This window comes from Hyaena hyaena, unplaced genomic scaffold, assembly GCF_003009895.1.
Source record: "Hyaena hyaena isolate Hyena2069 unplaced genomic scaffold, ASM300989v1 scaffold_1781, whole genome shotgun sequence".
Lineage (NCBI taxonomy): Eukaryota > Metazoa > Chordata > Mammalia > Carnivora > Hyaenidae > Hyaena > Hyaena hyaena.
In genome coordinates, this window is record NW_024082418.1 from 44,670 (window position 1) to 59,979 (window position 15,310).

The window sequence follows — 15,310 nt, forward strand, 5'->3', positions numbered from 1 at the left end:
TACAATTTCCACAGGAAGTTTGGAGAAGTATAAACAGGTTCCCTGCTATATCAGGGAAGTTGGTAAATAAAAAAATCACTAAAAATCACTTGTACTCGCCAGGCAAGGAAAGTGGCATGCTTTCTATGGCTTGACTAATCTGGGGCAGTCTGGTGTTTTGAGGAACGTACCCATGTATGAGTGAGTACAATTTCGGATTTCCAAACAACTTCTTAAAAAGTTTCATAAATCAAAACCTTAAGCCACACAAACAAAACAAAATCTGTGTAATCACAGAGAAATAACTAATGTAAATGTTGAAAATAAAGGGATCTTTTTAAAAGGTATAAATTAATAGTGCTATCCCTGAGGTACTTACGTCTAGACCAGATTGCTTTTCTTCTGATAATCAAATAAATATGTTAACTGTAGAGAACAGAGTATATCAGAGTATATACTGCTATAATGTTATCATTGGGGGAAAAAGCATTGTTGGCATTTTTGTGAATACTGATTGTCTTTTGCCTATGCATGTGTGTATAAACATATACATATCTATAAATATATACATATGCATATATATGTATATGTGTATAAATGCTATCCATACAATTAGAATGTACTGCACACATTATTTTTCAGTCCCTTTTGTTTCCTACTCAGTAATCTATTGTGATTAATATTGTGAATCCAATATTCTCTTTAAACATTATTTCAGAATCAGTCTTAAATTTTTCTCATTTGCTATTATTTGAAAAGGGTAAGAAATGAAATTTCCTATTTTTCAATTCTTCCTAAGCAGTTTCAGGGAGTAGAATGCTGATCTGAATGAGGAGGGGGACCACATCGTGGTTGTGTAAATTTCAGAGTGACTAGAACACACACAGAACTTCAACGTGGACAAGTTCAAAGAAGAAGACAATAATCATGCTAATATAAATAGATACAGGAATTACCAGTTGTTGTGTAGAAAGGGAATGTTGGAATTATTTTTAATAACTCTCAGAACATATCAGCCCAAGGTGCTTCTGTAGCTCAAAAAAAGAAAAAGCTAACAAAATCTTGGCATTATTGAGAAAGGTTCTGACAATGAATAAAAGCATTCCTATGCTACTTCTATAAAACTATTGTGCATCTGCACTTAGAAGTCTGGGCTGCTTCACCTTAATACAACTGTAAAGAAGAAACAGAGTCCAAATAAAAGAAACCAAAACAATAAAGAGGCTAGAATCACACTGATATGAGAACAAACCAAAGGATTAGAAATTTCCAAAGGGAAAGAGGAAGGCTGAGAAGACTGCCCAGAGTCTAAAATACAATGGAAGTTGTGAAAAGTTAAATATCTATCTTTTCATCAAATCTCAGAATACCAGAATTGAGGAATACCCTCCAAATGAGAAAGGTGAAAGATCAAAATAAATATCAACTTAAATAGAGAATGGCATTAGGCACAACAAGAGATTTGTATTGGCCAAATATGCAAATAACTGCAAGATTTTAGATTAAATCAGGGGCGCCTGGGAAGATAAGTCGGTTAAGCGTCCGACTTGGCTCAGGTCATGATCTCACGGTTCGTGGGCTCAAGCCCCAAGTCGGGCTCTGTGCTGACAGCTAGCTCAGAGCCTGGAGCCTGCTTCAGATTCTGTGTCTCCCTCTATCTCTGACCCTCCCCTGCTCACACTGTCTCCCTCTCTCTCCCAGAAATAAATATAACATTAAAAACAATTTAAAAAAAGACTTTAGATTAAATCCTGTATTGAAGGAAAGTTGCAATGTCTGGAATTCAGTATGGGCCTTGTGAGACACCTCCGCAGAAAGTAACGACCGTGCTCTTCCATAGGACCAGAGCTAGGCAGGGGGTAAAAGGTTTGCTTTTCTAGGAAATTTCTTATGTTTTTAGGCATATGTATTGTGCAAAGACATTTCTCACCAACTCACCACACTGGAACAGTGCCTTGCACATTATATGTTTTCACTGGATTTATGGCCATTTATTTAATGGCCAGTGACAATAATATATCACTTGCATGTAGAACACTCCACAATGCTGCCTGGAGAATAGGCATTCTACTATCGTTGGTGAGACACACAATAGGTCATTTGTAGGAACCTTAATTTGCCATTTGCCGTAACGTAGAGCTCAAAAAAATGTGAGCAGGTCCCACTACTTTAAAGAAATAATTGTTGCCTTTGCAACAATGTAATCATCTTTCATTAAAATATCCCTTACCATTTGGTTAGTCAATTTTTAAAGTCCTATCATTGGCCTTGCATGAGCCTTCAGAGCTGAGGAGAATTCAAGTTCCAACGAGAATGAACATCAATGAATAGAACAGTCAAACTTTCTACTCACAAGTATGAATATTTAATAATCCTCAGCAGTCCCACTTCCTTTGTGGTTATGGAGTACACAGTATCTGTCTGATTTTAAAACAGGAAAAAAATCTGTTCTAACAAACCCTTAATGGAACTGACAAGGGAGTGAGTATGGAGACCAAAATAAATACGACATTTGCTAGTGAAGAAGTTAATAACAGGTTTGTAGGCAATCAAGATAAAAGCATTTGAAAATATGGACTACATCTTATTTAGCAATATATACAATTAAATATCAGCTCTATACTACTGCCTTTACACTCTCCTGAAAAATACAAGTTCTAAGAAAATTTGTGATGTACCGTGATACATAAGTATCCAGACACCAGAACATGATACATTTTTTCTAGGAAAGTGAATATATTAATTTTGAAGGTGAAATAATCACTGATCTTATTTTTCATATCTAATATTCCCCAATAAATAACGGCATGTAAATATAAAACAAATAGGCTTTTTAATCTAGCTTTAAATCTAAAGCTCTTAAAAATCTTCAAACATTATGCCTTAAACAGTTTCTCTCAGGGTTCTGAATATAAAGAATATACCTTTTCTTATTTTCGTGAGTATTTTGGCATTCTCCTATTTTTAATAATTCCCTGTGCAGCTGTAATCGTTCCATTTCTATAATTCTCAAGAGATCATCACGTGACTGTAACTCACTTTTCACTTCTGAGAGTCCTGCTTCCATGGCCTAAATAAAAACATCAAAAAGTATTCAACGTTCATCTCTGGATATCATGATGGGTAGTATATTTAAAAATGATTAACATCTATGAACCAGCCTAATTTCAAATGAACTAGTATTTAGTCCTTTTTCTAGTTCTTTGCTGGCTCTGTCTTACAGAATTTCATTCCTTCATTCATTTGTTCAATAAATATTTGCTGAGCCCTTATTACGTGCTCAACACTGGGGAGGATACTAAGACTCTTCTCAGGAAGCTTACAGTCTAGTCATAAAGAAAAGGCAAAGAATAATCAAATAGTCACGCAAATATGGTCACATTGTATGTAAATTTGAGAGAATCACAGAAGTACGAATAAACTATTAATGTGTAAAATTTGGATTAATGCAAATAATTCCCAATGTAAACAAGACAAGGGCCACCACCATGAGTTATAAACCATCTTTATGGTTCCTCTGTTGCCCAGTAGTAGCCCTACTTTATCTGGCAACTAGAAACACCAGCAGTCCTGTGAGCCCACTGTTTTATTTTGTTGACAAGAAGCTCGGGCAAGTTGAAAAGCTGTTGGGAAGGGTCCCCTCAGGAGAGAGGAGGTTTACCAGTAAGGTGTTGTTCTTGAGAAGTGGGTAGGGTAGGTCCCCAAGCACCAGTGGAAGAGCTGTGTACAGCAAAAGGAAAGAACGCAGGAAGATGGAATGTACAGCAGTATGTGTATCTGGATATGGAAAGATAAGACAGAGGCTCTCTGTTGGCTTCTCTTTTCCTTGGGAAGTAAAAAGGCAATGTCCCTGGAAGGAGAAGGGGAGGTCGGGATGTGGGAGTGATTTTTAAGAGTGGAGAAGGTTTGAAATGGCCTGCCACGGGAACAGGAGAATTAGCTGCGTGAAACAACAGAGTAGGAATTCTGGCAGTGTTGGGCATTCGCTTGAGATCTGTGATCCTGACCTGTTGAGACGGATTTTCTCCAGGAGTGCTTGGCTGTTCTCCGGGAGAGAGGAAAGGCAGAGTGCTTCTGTATCATTGGTTTTTGTTTTTTTTTTTTTTTACTTGCTTATATAGGAGAACTTATTAATTAAGTGAACCTGACTTAGGTCATCAAATCCACCAGCACTTTAGTAAATGAGGAAATTGAGGGCCAGACTTGGTCCAAAGTCACATAGCTAACAAGCAGCAGATTTTGGAAAAGAAGAATCCAGGTCTTTTGTCTACTTGTCCAGTTGCAACATTCAAGATGAGAAAATAATTTGTTTCAAGTAAAATAAGTGACATAGACCTGTAGCTTGCTGGTAAAGATGGGGGAGGGTGGGGCAGTAGGCGGGCAGGCGGGTCCTCTGCTAATGAAGGCTGCAGAGAACACTACAGATATGTTTAAAAAATCATTTGTTAATAAATTTTTATATACATCAATAACAGATTTATTCAAATATAATCCACATCCCATAAAATTCACCTATTTAAAGTGTACAATTCAGTGGATTTTAGTATATTCACAAAGTTGGGTGAGCATCACCACTAGTTCCAGAACATTTTCATCCTGACCAAAATAATCCCAATACCTTTAGTAGTTGCCTCCCATTTCTGCTCCCCGTCGCCCCTGGTAACCACTATGGTATGTTTTGTCTCTGTGAAATTACCTATTCCGGACATTTCACACAAATGGGGTCCCACAATATGTGGCCTTTGTGACTGGCTTCGTTCACTCAGCATAGTGCTTTCACGGTTTATCCGTGTTACAGCACGTATCGGTATTTCATTCCATTTTATTGATAAATACTATTTAATTGCAAGAATATACACATTTTATGTATTAATTCATCAGTTGATAGACATTTGATGTTTCTTCTTTTTGGCTATTATGAATAATATGCTATAAAATTTCATGCACAAGCTTTTGTGTGGACACAAGTTTTCTTATTCATTCTTATCCCAAAATTCACAGAGCCTAGAAATACAATTATGCAGACAGTATAGGACATAGGAGTTCCCAGCTAGACTTTTTTTTTTTAACCTAAGTCTTAAATTTGTATTATTTTCCAGGAGACCCAGAAACCTGCGTTCAGTGAAGGACCTAGTTGCAATACTGTAGCCCTGTAGACGTTCCTGACTGACCTGGAAATAAGAGTAAAAATATATTCAAGTGGGTGATTTAATAAACTTGTTTGGCTAAAGTCAAGGTTGCAAACAATGGGGATTTTTCAGAGGAGGTTAAAATTTCAAAAGGAACGAACAAAAGAAGTATGAAACAATAGATTAGCAAGTAGAAAAACAAATGAACTTGATGTGAATGTCATCCATTACTTTGCCCGATTGAAGTAGGTGCCATCTGGGCTCCCTGTCTTGCAAATTTGCCCCCAGAGCCTTCCAACTTGAAGCTGCTGGCAGACAGCTCGCTCTTTCTTTACTCGGGGAAGGAGAGCATAACAGGGCTGTAACTCCAGGCCAATGAAATACAAAGTCACCATGGGCTAGAGTTAATTAAAAGTCGTAAAATGTTTACTGTAATTGGAAAATAATACCTAGAAGAGTGATATTTGAAGATACCATATCCTAAGGGGGGAAAAAGCGTCTTTGTGATCTAGCTACACAGGTGAGAGAATTTATGTCAAAATTGAAACTTTTCATAATACAAATCAATAATAATGATTTGACACATTTTTCTGATATGAATGAATATGCAAAAGATTTTAATTATAGTTGGCGGCATTATGTAAACTAAAAGTACAAGAAAAGAGGCTTTGTTGATACTGATAAATTGAGAGTTGTTTTTTGATTTATGCAATAGCCCTTTGAATTCAACATTAATAATACTGAGTTGACACAGAATTAGTGAATTTATTTAACTTAGATGTAGTTGCCATGCTTTTGTATTAGTTAAATTATTTCTTTGTCAATGTGGAAGCAAATAATTAGGAAAATGATTCTTTGGTACTTGATACAGTTAATAGAACACTCTCAAGTTTGGAACAATTTAGGTATGTAAATCTGCTTTTTTAAAAAAGTAAACTCAGTCCTCCACGTGGGGCTCAAACTCACGGTCTCAAAATCAAGAGTCACATGCTCTACTGACTGAGCCAGCCAGATGCCCCTGTAAATCTACTTTTTAAACTATAAATCTTATGAAATCTAAACACATATCAAGTATTTCCATTGACTACTTGGCTTCCAAATTGAGATACATTGAAAGCATAAAATGCACACCAGATTTTGAAGAATTAGTATGAAAAGAAATGTAAAATATCTCATTATCTCAATAATTTTTACATTGATTAAATGTTGCAATGATAATGCTTTAGATATATGTTGAATAAATATAAAGAAAAGAAAAGAAACTACTATTATGGTTTAATTTCACCCATTTCTTATGACTTAATGTGGTTACTAAAAAAAATTAAATTATATCTGTGGCTTGCATTCTACTTCCACTGGACATTGTTGCTCTGGTACCATAAGGACACATTAACAAGTAAACAAAAAAAGGTCAGTTTTCTTTGGCACAGATATTAGAAAAATGCAGGACAATTTCTTTTTGTCATTAACCTCCAATAGGAAACACTGCACATTTTAAAAATGTGAGTGTAGTACAGCCTAGTAAATAAATATATGCAACAGAATTAATAAGTATACTGACACATTTCAAAGTTGTGGAAAGATAAGTGAGAAAATGTGATTCATGTAAAAATTCAGATACATCTGGCATTAAAGTATGCTGTAAATGAAAGAGAATTTTATATACAATAAGTGACAGTAATTCAAATTGAAATGGTTGCCTTTTTAAATTCATGTGCAAGATGTGGAGCATTGTCATATGACAGTTTGACAAAAAGAGAAGAGAAACTTCTTTCTGCACTGGTTAAGTGATTAGTTACCTCTAATTATTCCCATTTGGTAAAATATAAATTTTGCAAAACAAGTTTAAGGCCCATCTGTTTAGTTAGAACTTTGCCGAATGGTTTGAGAGAAGCAGTGATTCTTAAACAGTCAAATCAGCTACCAAATAGTAAATAATTGATCGCTTCTTATATAGTTGCTTTAAAGCGAAAGAAATACAGGTCCAATTGGGAAATAAAACAGGGAAAAGGCTCAATAAAAGCATTATTTTCAGCATTTTCCCTCCTAAATCCATCAAAAATAAGTTGTGTTTTTTTGGGAGTAGAGATCTGATCTGTTAGCTATCTTGTTTTTGAATCAAAATACTTCTCAAAGATCTTTTCATTAAAGCTTTAACATTTTTTTGTGTAAAAAATACTCCAGAATAATTTGGTCAGTTTTTTTTAAATACATATGGTTCTTTTATAAAATATAAAATGGAGATTATTAGTTTAAACTAAATAATGATCCTAGATCCAAAGATAACCAGATATATATATATTTTTTGGTGAACCAAAATCTGTAAAAATAACTTTGGCAAATTCTCTCATAGAAATTGGTAAATAAATAAAAAAATATCATATTAAAATAAAAGAATGAATACCATGTACAATGTGGGAGGATGGGGGAATGACGAGTTGCCCCAAGACAAAAAGAAAAAAAAAAAAAAAAAGACCCTGGGAGTTTAAGTGGCAGATCAGAGGAATATCTTAGAGCAGTGGAAGTGTGCTCAGACAGTGACCTCTAAAGTATATTTTAGCATGATAAAGGAACAAAGTGGGGCTAGGAATGGGCCAGATGAGATGGAAGAACTGGTATAAAAAGGCTGAATGCTTGTCGATGGGGGATAAAATGTGTCAAGCAACTGGGATATCCATGAATAAGAAATATATATTTAGTAAAGAAATTGGTATTGACCAATTTATAAATGCTGTATAACCTTAGTGATGCAGAAGAGTGAGTATGAGTGCGAGAATGAAAGGAAGGAAGGAAGGAAGGAAGGAAGGAAGGAAGGAAGGAAGGAAGGAAGGAAGGAAAGAAAAGGCAGGCAAGACTGTTGGGTTAAGAAGAAAATTAATTCTTGGAAAAATCAGCAATTGCATCTGCCAGTGTGGAGGTTACCTAAGAAACAAAACAAAACAAAACAACTCCAGGCTGCTTTTTGGTAAATGATTATGGTAAAGTGAACAGTGATAGATCACAGGGAGGACCTCCATGCTTCTTACTAGAATAATTAGATTGTTGAACCCTTACTGATTTCCTGGGTCTCCAACGAAAGATTCCTGCAAGTCAAAGGGGCACAGGGTCAGAGAGAGTAGTGGGGACACAGGGTGGCCTGTTACTAAAGGGCCCTGGGTGTTAGGCGTAGAGGTCTGTAAGTGAGCGCTGTTATACCGTCCTGGTAATGCATTATTGTTATACTGCAGCAGAACCAAAGTTCACTTAGGTAGGGTAGAGTATTTAAGGGATTACTGAATTTACTCAACAAGTGAGAATTACTTAGGCAGAGGAAATATGAAGTTACACATATAATAGAAAATTAGCTTTCTAATCCATATACCTGGTCACTCATCACTTATACAGCTCATGGGCAATATCAGTTGAGAAATAAATAATTACCTGGCACTGTCTTTGGTACGTTTTCAGTTCTTGTAAAAGCTTCTGATTTTCATCCTGTAACTTATTCCTGCTTAATGCTATTTCACTCACAGCTGATTTTAATTTTTCAATAATGAACTCATCTTTTTCACTGGCTTCACAGCCGTGATCCAGTTCACATATCGACTGAGGAACGTCTGAGCTGCTGTCTTCTATGCACTGTTTTTTACCATTTAGTTGAGTTTGGTAACTTTGTGCCTGTTTCTGAGAAAATGGAGACTGTCTCAATTAAATGGAGAATATCATATTTAAGCTTACATGAATAAAATTCAAGAATGATAGAAAACAGGAAAAATCTTTAAATAAGCCTATAATGAAGCTTTGCTCTTTGTAATTCAGCCTTGTGTTTTTTTCTAAAACCTCAATTTTGGATGACATAAAGAGAAAATATATTTGTATAACCTCAGAGTCAAGATGTAGAGTAGGGAGGGGGCTTGGGGTAGGGAAGTCTTATTAAGCAAGAGAGAATATTTTGAAGAGGAAAATTGTGGATGCGATTACACAATAGTTGAAAGTGTCTGTATGATGAAAAATAAACAAAATTAAACAAAAGCAGCTGGATTGTAGGAAAAAGCTTTCAACACATGTAACAGGGGTTAATAACTCTTAAGGTACAAAAACATCTACACATCAATATGAAAAAGAGAACACAAAAGGAAAATTGGCAAAGTTCATAAATAGGCAATATGCAGAAAAGGAAATGAAAAAGGCTTAAAAGGATATGAAGAGATGCTCAACCTTATAAGTAGTCAGAGAAATGCAAAAGAAATCAGGCCAATATTACTATCAGTCCAAGATGGTAAAAATCAAAAGACTGATAACATTCATTCCATGTTGGTGAAGGTATGGGTACTCCCATAGACTGCTCATGAATTGTACATTACTGTACTCTTTTGGGAGGTTATATGCTAGTGCTAATTTAAAAATCTGAATGGACATAATACCCTTTGGCTCAAGAATAATGTCTAGGATTTTTAACCTAACAAAGTAAAAGTACTATCATTTAAAGATATCTATCAAAGGATATTTTTACAGTATATAAGAGCAAAAAAACTAGAAACAACCTGAATGTTCATCAGTAAGGAAATGATTGAAAGAATTATGGTATGTCTACTATATACTATGATATATATATATGATAATATAAACCATATACTATCAAATATTATGCAGAACTAAGTAATTGACTTCAAAGAGTATCCATGAGGAAAGATAATTATTATTAAGTAAAACAAAATTTTAAAAAGGAAAAATACACAACTTCTCCCAAATGCATATTTTACATGTTTGTACCAACAAAACAAAAAGTATGGAAAAAAAAACACCTATTAAGTGTTTGTATTAAATGGATAAGAATGAAGTAGAAGCTATTAATTTTGCATTAGATTATTTTGTATTGGTAAATTCGGAGAACATAACAAACTTATATAATTCAAGTAACTTAAAGAATGAAAAATAAGAAACAAAACAAAAATCAAACAAAAACCATAGTTTCCAACTGGCTTTAATAAAAATTCCAAATTCCTCAGACAAGACTTTAAGGCTCATTATAACTCATCCAACTCACCAGCCTTACCATCTCCTACCCTTCCCCACCTTCCATACAGACTCCCAGCCAGTTGGCTCATTTTCTATACCCAGAATTTGCCTTTCGCTCTCTTGCTTCAGTGATTTTGCTCACGTTATTTCCACCACCCAAAACATATTCTCAAAATACTGTATATCTATTCTTCAAGGTCAAGGTCCAGTCCTGCCCCTGCTGAAGGGTATTTGCTCGCTATCTCAGCTCCAATTTTTCCCTTACTCCTCTGAACTCTAAAAGGATTTCCCATTCACTTGCCTTAAATTATCTGTATATATGTACGTTCTCTGTAACGTTCATCTGTAAATATGTAGATATGTTCTCTCTACCTCTAAGCTGTAGGTTCTTGAGGTCAGAGACCAAGCAATCTCAGATTTTCTAAGTGATCTGCCCATAGACATGCAAAAAAATATGTTACTTAATGACATTAACAATGGATACTTTTAAAATTTAAGTACCATCCTTTGAGACATGAGGACTAAATTCACCATTACAAATTTTCATGAACTTGTGATTTTACCCAGTGTTAGACCTGTTCTGGTTATTTTCCTCTGGTTGGCATTTCTCTCTGTAATAACATTATAAAGACAGTAATTGTTAACATCTAATTTTTTTCTAAGTTAGAGGATAGTATTAGACAATGTACCTGAAATTGATTACACTTCTCAGATAATAATTTTTGTTGAGCATCTAAAGAAACCAGATGAGTCTGATACAGTATCTCTTGCTTGTCCCATTCTCTTGACTTTGCTCTAAATTCCTTTTTAAAAAGTGGAGGCACAAACATAAGTTGAAGAGAATTATTCATTTAAAAGCACAACGAGTAAGGCTTCTTTCATTTGTACATTTTCATTCTAAAAAACCATATCCATTCTTTCTCCCCATTAGGAAACCAAACAAAAAGAGTATTAAATCATTCATCTTGGATTTATTACTAGACATAGCTTCTAATTTCTGTCACCAAACCTGTATCCTAGGTTTTGTTTGTTTGTTTGTTTTTATGGGGTGGGGCTTGGATTGATTTAGTGACTTTGTCCCCTTGTGGCTTTCAAAGCTGTTGTCCAAGATAAAGCCAAGATCAACTCATTCCTGGGAACAGATCATCTGTTTTAGGCCTCATTTAGGCAGTGCCCCCTTTTAAGTATATGATCATACCTGATGATAAACAGACTACATTTATTAATATAAATGGAAACAGGTCATTTAAAGTTATTGACTTTGGGGGTGCCTGGGTGGCTCAGTCGGTTAAGCATCTGACTTTGGCTCAGGTCATGATCTCACGGTTCGTGGGTTTGAGCGCCAAGTCGGGCTCTGTGTTGACAGCTCAGAGCCCAGAGCCTGCTTCAGATCCTGTGTCTCCCTCTCTCTCTCTGACCCTCCCCTGCTCACGCTGCCTCTCTCTCTCTCAGAAATAAATAAAAATATTAAAAAAAATTTTTTTTAAAGTTACTGACTTTGATCCCCACATTCAATAATTTAAAATTAGGTACATGAAAACAGGGTCTTCAGTAATAGTGACAAATTATAAAACTAGTCTCTAGTACAAAATAATATTTTAAAATTTTAAATATTTAAAAATTTAAAAAAGATTTAAAAATTTTTTAAATTCCTGTTTACTTTTAATTTAGAAAGGAGCCTTTGGGTCAGAAGTCAAAATGTGGGCGAGGTTGACTTACACTGTTCTTACCTTTCAGATATACTAATATTTAGCATTACCCACTCAACAATCTCAATCTTGAAAATAAGTATTTCCCAGCATGCTTTAAGAGGAGGCAGGAGCATTAATCTCAGTTCTTTATGAGTTCTACAACAAGTAGAAATGAGCTCAAGAATGAGGCCAAACAAGCTAGAAATATGTGTCATAGACACATCAGCATGTGCTCATAACAGTCCTGGCTTTCTTGATCTTCCAGATGTGTTGGTTTCAAGATTAGCAGGCCAGCACAATATACCCGGCAGCTCTGGGACCACACCTAGAGAGCTCTATGAAGATTTCTGTAGAGACTGGAGGTGACCTACTGGGTTCCAGAGGTCTATAGACTGGCCCAAACCTCCAGAGTAAGTTCTCCATGCTGGAAAAGCTTTTCTGGGTCTTCAAGGTTGAGAGAGTCAGGATCATTAAAATTAGAGTTTCTAGGGGAAGCTACATTATTATATACATGTTTTTAATCCTTTACTAAATAGTGGAAGATGGAACTAACATTTCTTTAGTGATTGGTATATGTCAGGGACTCTACAAACCTTTACCTGTAAGATGGGTTTAACTTTTTGGTATGAAAATTTTCATACTTGTATAAAAGTAGATATTAAAAAAACCTCCCATGTACCCTTCACCCAGTTTGACTATCATCAACTTAACCAACTTTATTCTGCCTGTCTCCACACTTTTTTGTTGAGTACTTTAGGCCAACTTCCAGACCTCATGTATTTTCACCCCTAAATGTTTCAGTGTCACCCCTAAATGTTTCAGTGTGCATTTAAATGTGTGTGTGTGTGTGTGTGTGTGTGTTTCTTCCATAACCACAATGTCACCTATAAGGTATTTTTAACCCCATTTATTGGTGAAAAAAAAATGAAATCTCTGTGAGGCTAACAACCTGTGTAAAGGTCACAGGGCAAATAAATGGCAGTGCCAGCTGAGCTAACCTGAGGAAGACATGGCAGAACTAGCTTGATACAACATGCTCAGTGCTTAAACTTTTTGTTTAAGTAGTATATTCACGGAACGTGACTGTTCACAATTTAACACAAGGAAAGGATACGGCTTTGGGAATCAATCAGTCAAGAAGTTAAGAAGTGTTTCAAATTATAAACTGTTATATTCTTCCACAACGACATGCTCTTTCTCTTACTAGACCAGTGAATAAATATTTGTCCCAAAAGACAAACATGCTTAGTTATAGACTAAAACTGGACCAACAGCCCATCTCTTACATATTAATTTTTCATATGGCTCCAAGTAAAACCAGGTACATGAAGTGCTTCCATAATTATTCAGATTAAACTACCTACAGAGTGTGCTTAAAACATTTTATAGAAATACAAACATAGGTCATTATTTTGCTACTAATTTCATCTATAAATTAATGAAATATATTTTATATAAAAATGGAGTTCCCTAAATGTAAAAGTGTTCACACAAAGTACTTCGTATTAATTTCAGGCCTTTTTTTTTTTTTTTGGTCTGTTTGGTCTGAACAGTTTATATGAATGTGGTTCTCCCATAAAATCCCCTAAGAAGTCAACCAGAAGGCTAACCAGTGACTCAATCTCTGCATTCTCAGGGAAAGCTTATGTATTACAGGGCACGTCTTTAGGCATCTTCCATGAAACCAGGATCTTTCCAAGCCAGTCTGATCACAGCACCGTGACCAGCAGGTGGTTACACATGGTACATTTTCCTGTAGAGTCAATTTTACATATTGTAATTTTGTATTTTAAAAAAACCCTGTACATTATTCAGCAGAATGTAAAATTTATAGGAATTTAAAGCTAAAACGCAAGCCTTTCAGCAAAGTTCTCACAATAGGCTGGTTTTTAGGGCTGTGATTTTAGATTTGTTTTCTTTTAAAGATATTTTGAAGGGAAAATTTGAGAAGGATTGTTAATTGCAGAATAAAATGATGAAAATGAAACAGAACAATGACAATAGACAAGAGGAAAGAGATAAGAAGCATTAGAACAGGGAAAGGGGCAAACCTGGGCTGGAATATGGGGAGTATGAGAAAGGAACAGATCAAAGATTCTTAGGTATCCACCTGGGTGACTGGGGGATACCAACTATTATCTTCCAGTGAGGTGGAAGAAAGAGAGATCGTTGACTGGGGATGGGGTGGTGGTACTGGGATTTAGGGCCAGCACCCTAAATAAGTAAAAGAATAAAAGAAGAAACGGAGTGGGTTAACATGATAAGGGTCAACTTGAGGCCACTTAAACAATAACGGAGCAACACTCAGAACTCCGCTAAGGTTAGAGAAAGGAATTTATAGTAGAGCCTATCTGTTACATGACCTCTAGCAGAAATGCTCAAAAGCACAAGGAAGAAAAATAGCTGGTTTGCTTTTTCCAAGGTTGGGAAGTTAAGGGGATAAAAATAAGTGCATTCATGACACAGCAAACCATTTTAGGAACAGAGAGTGTCGACGTTCTGGGTGGTACGTGGTGGTTATCTTGGAGTGGCACTACCTCTTTAAAGAAAAAAACCCCTGAAACTTCGACCCTGTTCTGAAAACCAGTACGAGGCTTCATTGGGGTTTAAGTGCCTAATAGTTAAATAGCCATTAAGAGATTTATTAGATATTCAATTTAACTGACCCCAGGGATGTCCTTCAATTTCACTCAACATCTGCAGTTTCTTTGAACTTTTTTTTTTGGCTCTCCAAAAATGCTGATCTGTATGAAAGATGCATAAATCAAAGTGATGTTTTAATTCGCTAAGTGCCTAAAGGGAAGGTGCGCTAAGAAAATATATTCAATGAGAAGTTGATCTGGAATGGGGTTTGTCACCGCACCCGTACATACCATTGTGTACAGCAGAGACAAACAGCCCACGACAACAGCAATCAATCTTTATGATGCAGGAGGGAACTAAGAAAACACATTTAGCTCACCTCTAACTTCTGGTTCAAACTGCTCAGTTCAAAGGGTATTTCTTCTTTTGGGTGCAGCAATTCCTTTCGCCGAACTTTACTTTGTTTCATCTGGTGCAGTCTCAGTTTCTCAAAGCTATTTGTCAGTTTGGAAAACTGTATATAATAGAGAATGCTCACATTTTACTATTACTGGTGCTTCTGACTTGATTTCACGGGAGTTTTTTCTTGGGTATTTCTTTGAAAATTTAAGTCATGTTTAGAAAACGTGGTAGGGGCACCTGGGTGGCTCAGTAGGTTAAGCCTCCGATTTTGGCCAGGTCATGATCTCATGGTTCCTGGGTTAGAGCCTCGCATCGGGCTCTGTGCTGACTGCTAGCTCAGAGCCTGGAGCCTGCTTCTGATTCTGTGTCTCCCTCTCTCTCTGACCCTCCCCTGCTCATGCTGTCTCTCTTTCAGAAATAAATAAAACATTAAATAAAAAATAGAAAACGTGGTAATGCTTCAATGTTCTGATTACTGAAGACAGAACCAGTTATTAAAACTGATTATTGAAGCTGAGCACAATTCAG

General features: G+C 35.8%; 1 protein-coding gene across 5 annotated transcripts in view; it reads right to left on the bottom strand.

The window, feature by feature from the left end:
• The window catches only part of DEUP1 (deuterosome assembly protein 1), an 83,738-nt gene that overhangs the window by 37,692 nt on the left and 30,736 nt on the right, over positions 1-15,310 (bottom strand). For all 5 annotated transcript variants that reach the window (XM_039224828.1, XM_039224825.1, XM_039224827.1 and 2 more), the window contains 4 exons: positions 14,760-14,894; positions 10,796-10,909; positions 8,529-8,771; positions 2,904-3,049 (listed from right to left, as the gene is read on the bottom strand). In XM_039224828.1, coding sequence (XP_039080759.1) covers positions 2,904-3,049; positions 8,529-8,771; positions 10,796-10,909; positions 14,760-14,894 — 638 coding nt within the window. The remainder of the gene's footprint in view (positions 1-2,903; positions 3,050-8,528; positions 8,772-10,795; positions 10,910-14,759; positions 14,895-15,310) is intronic.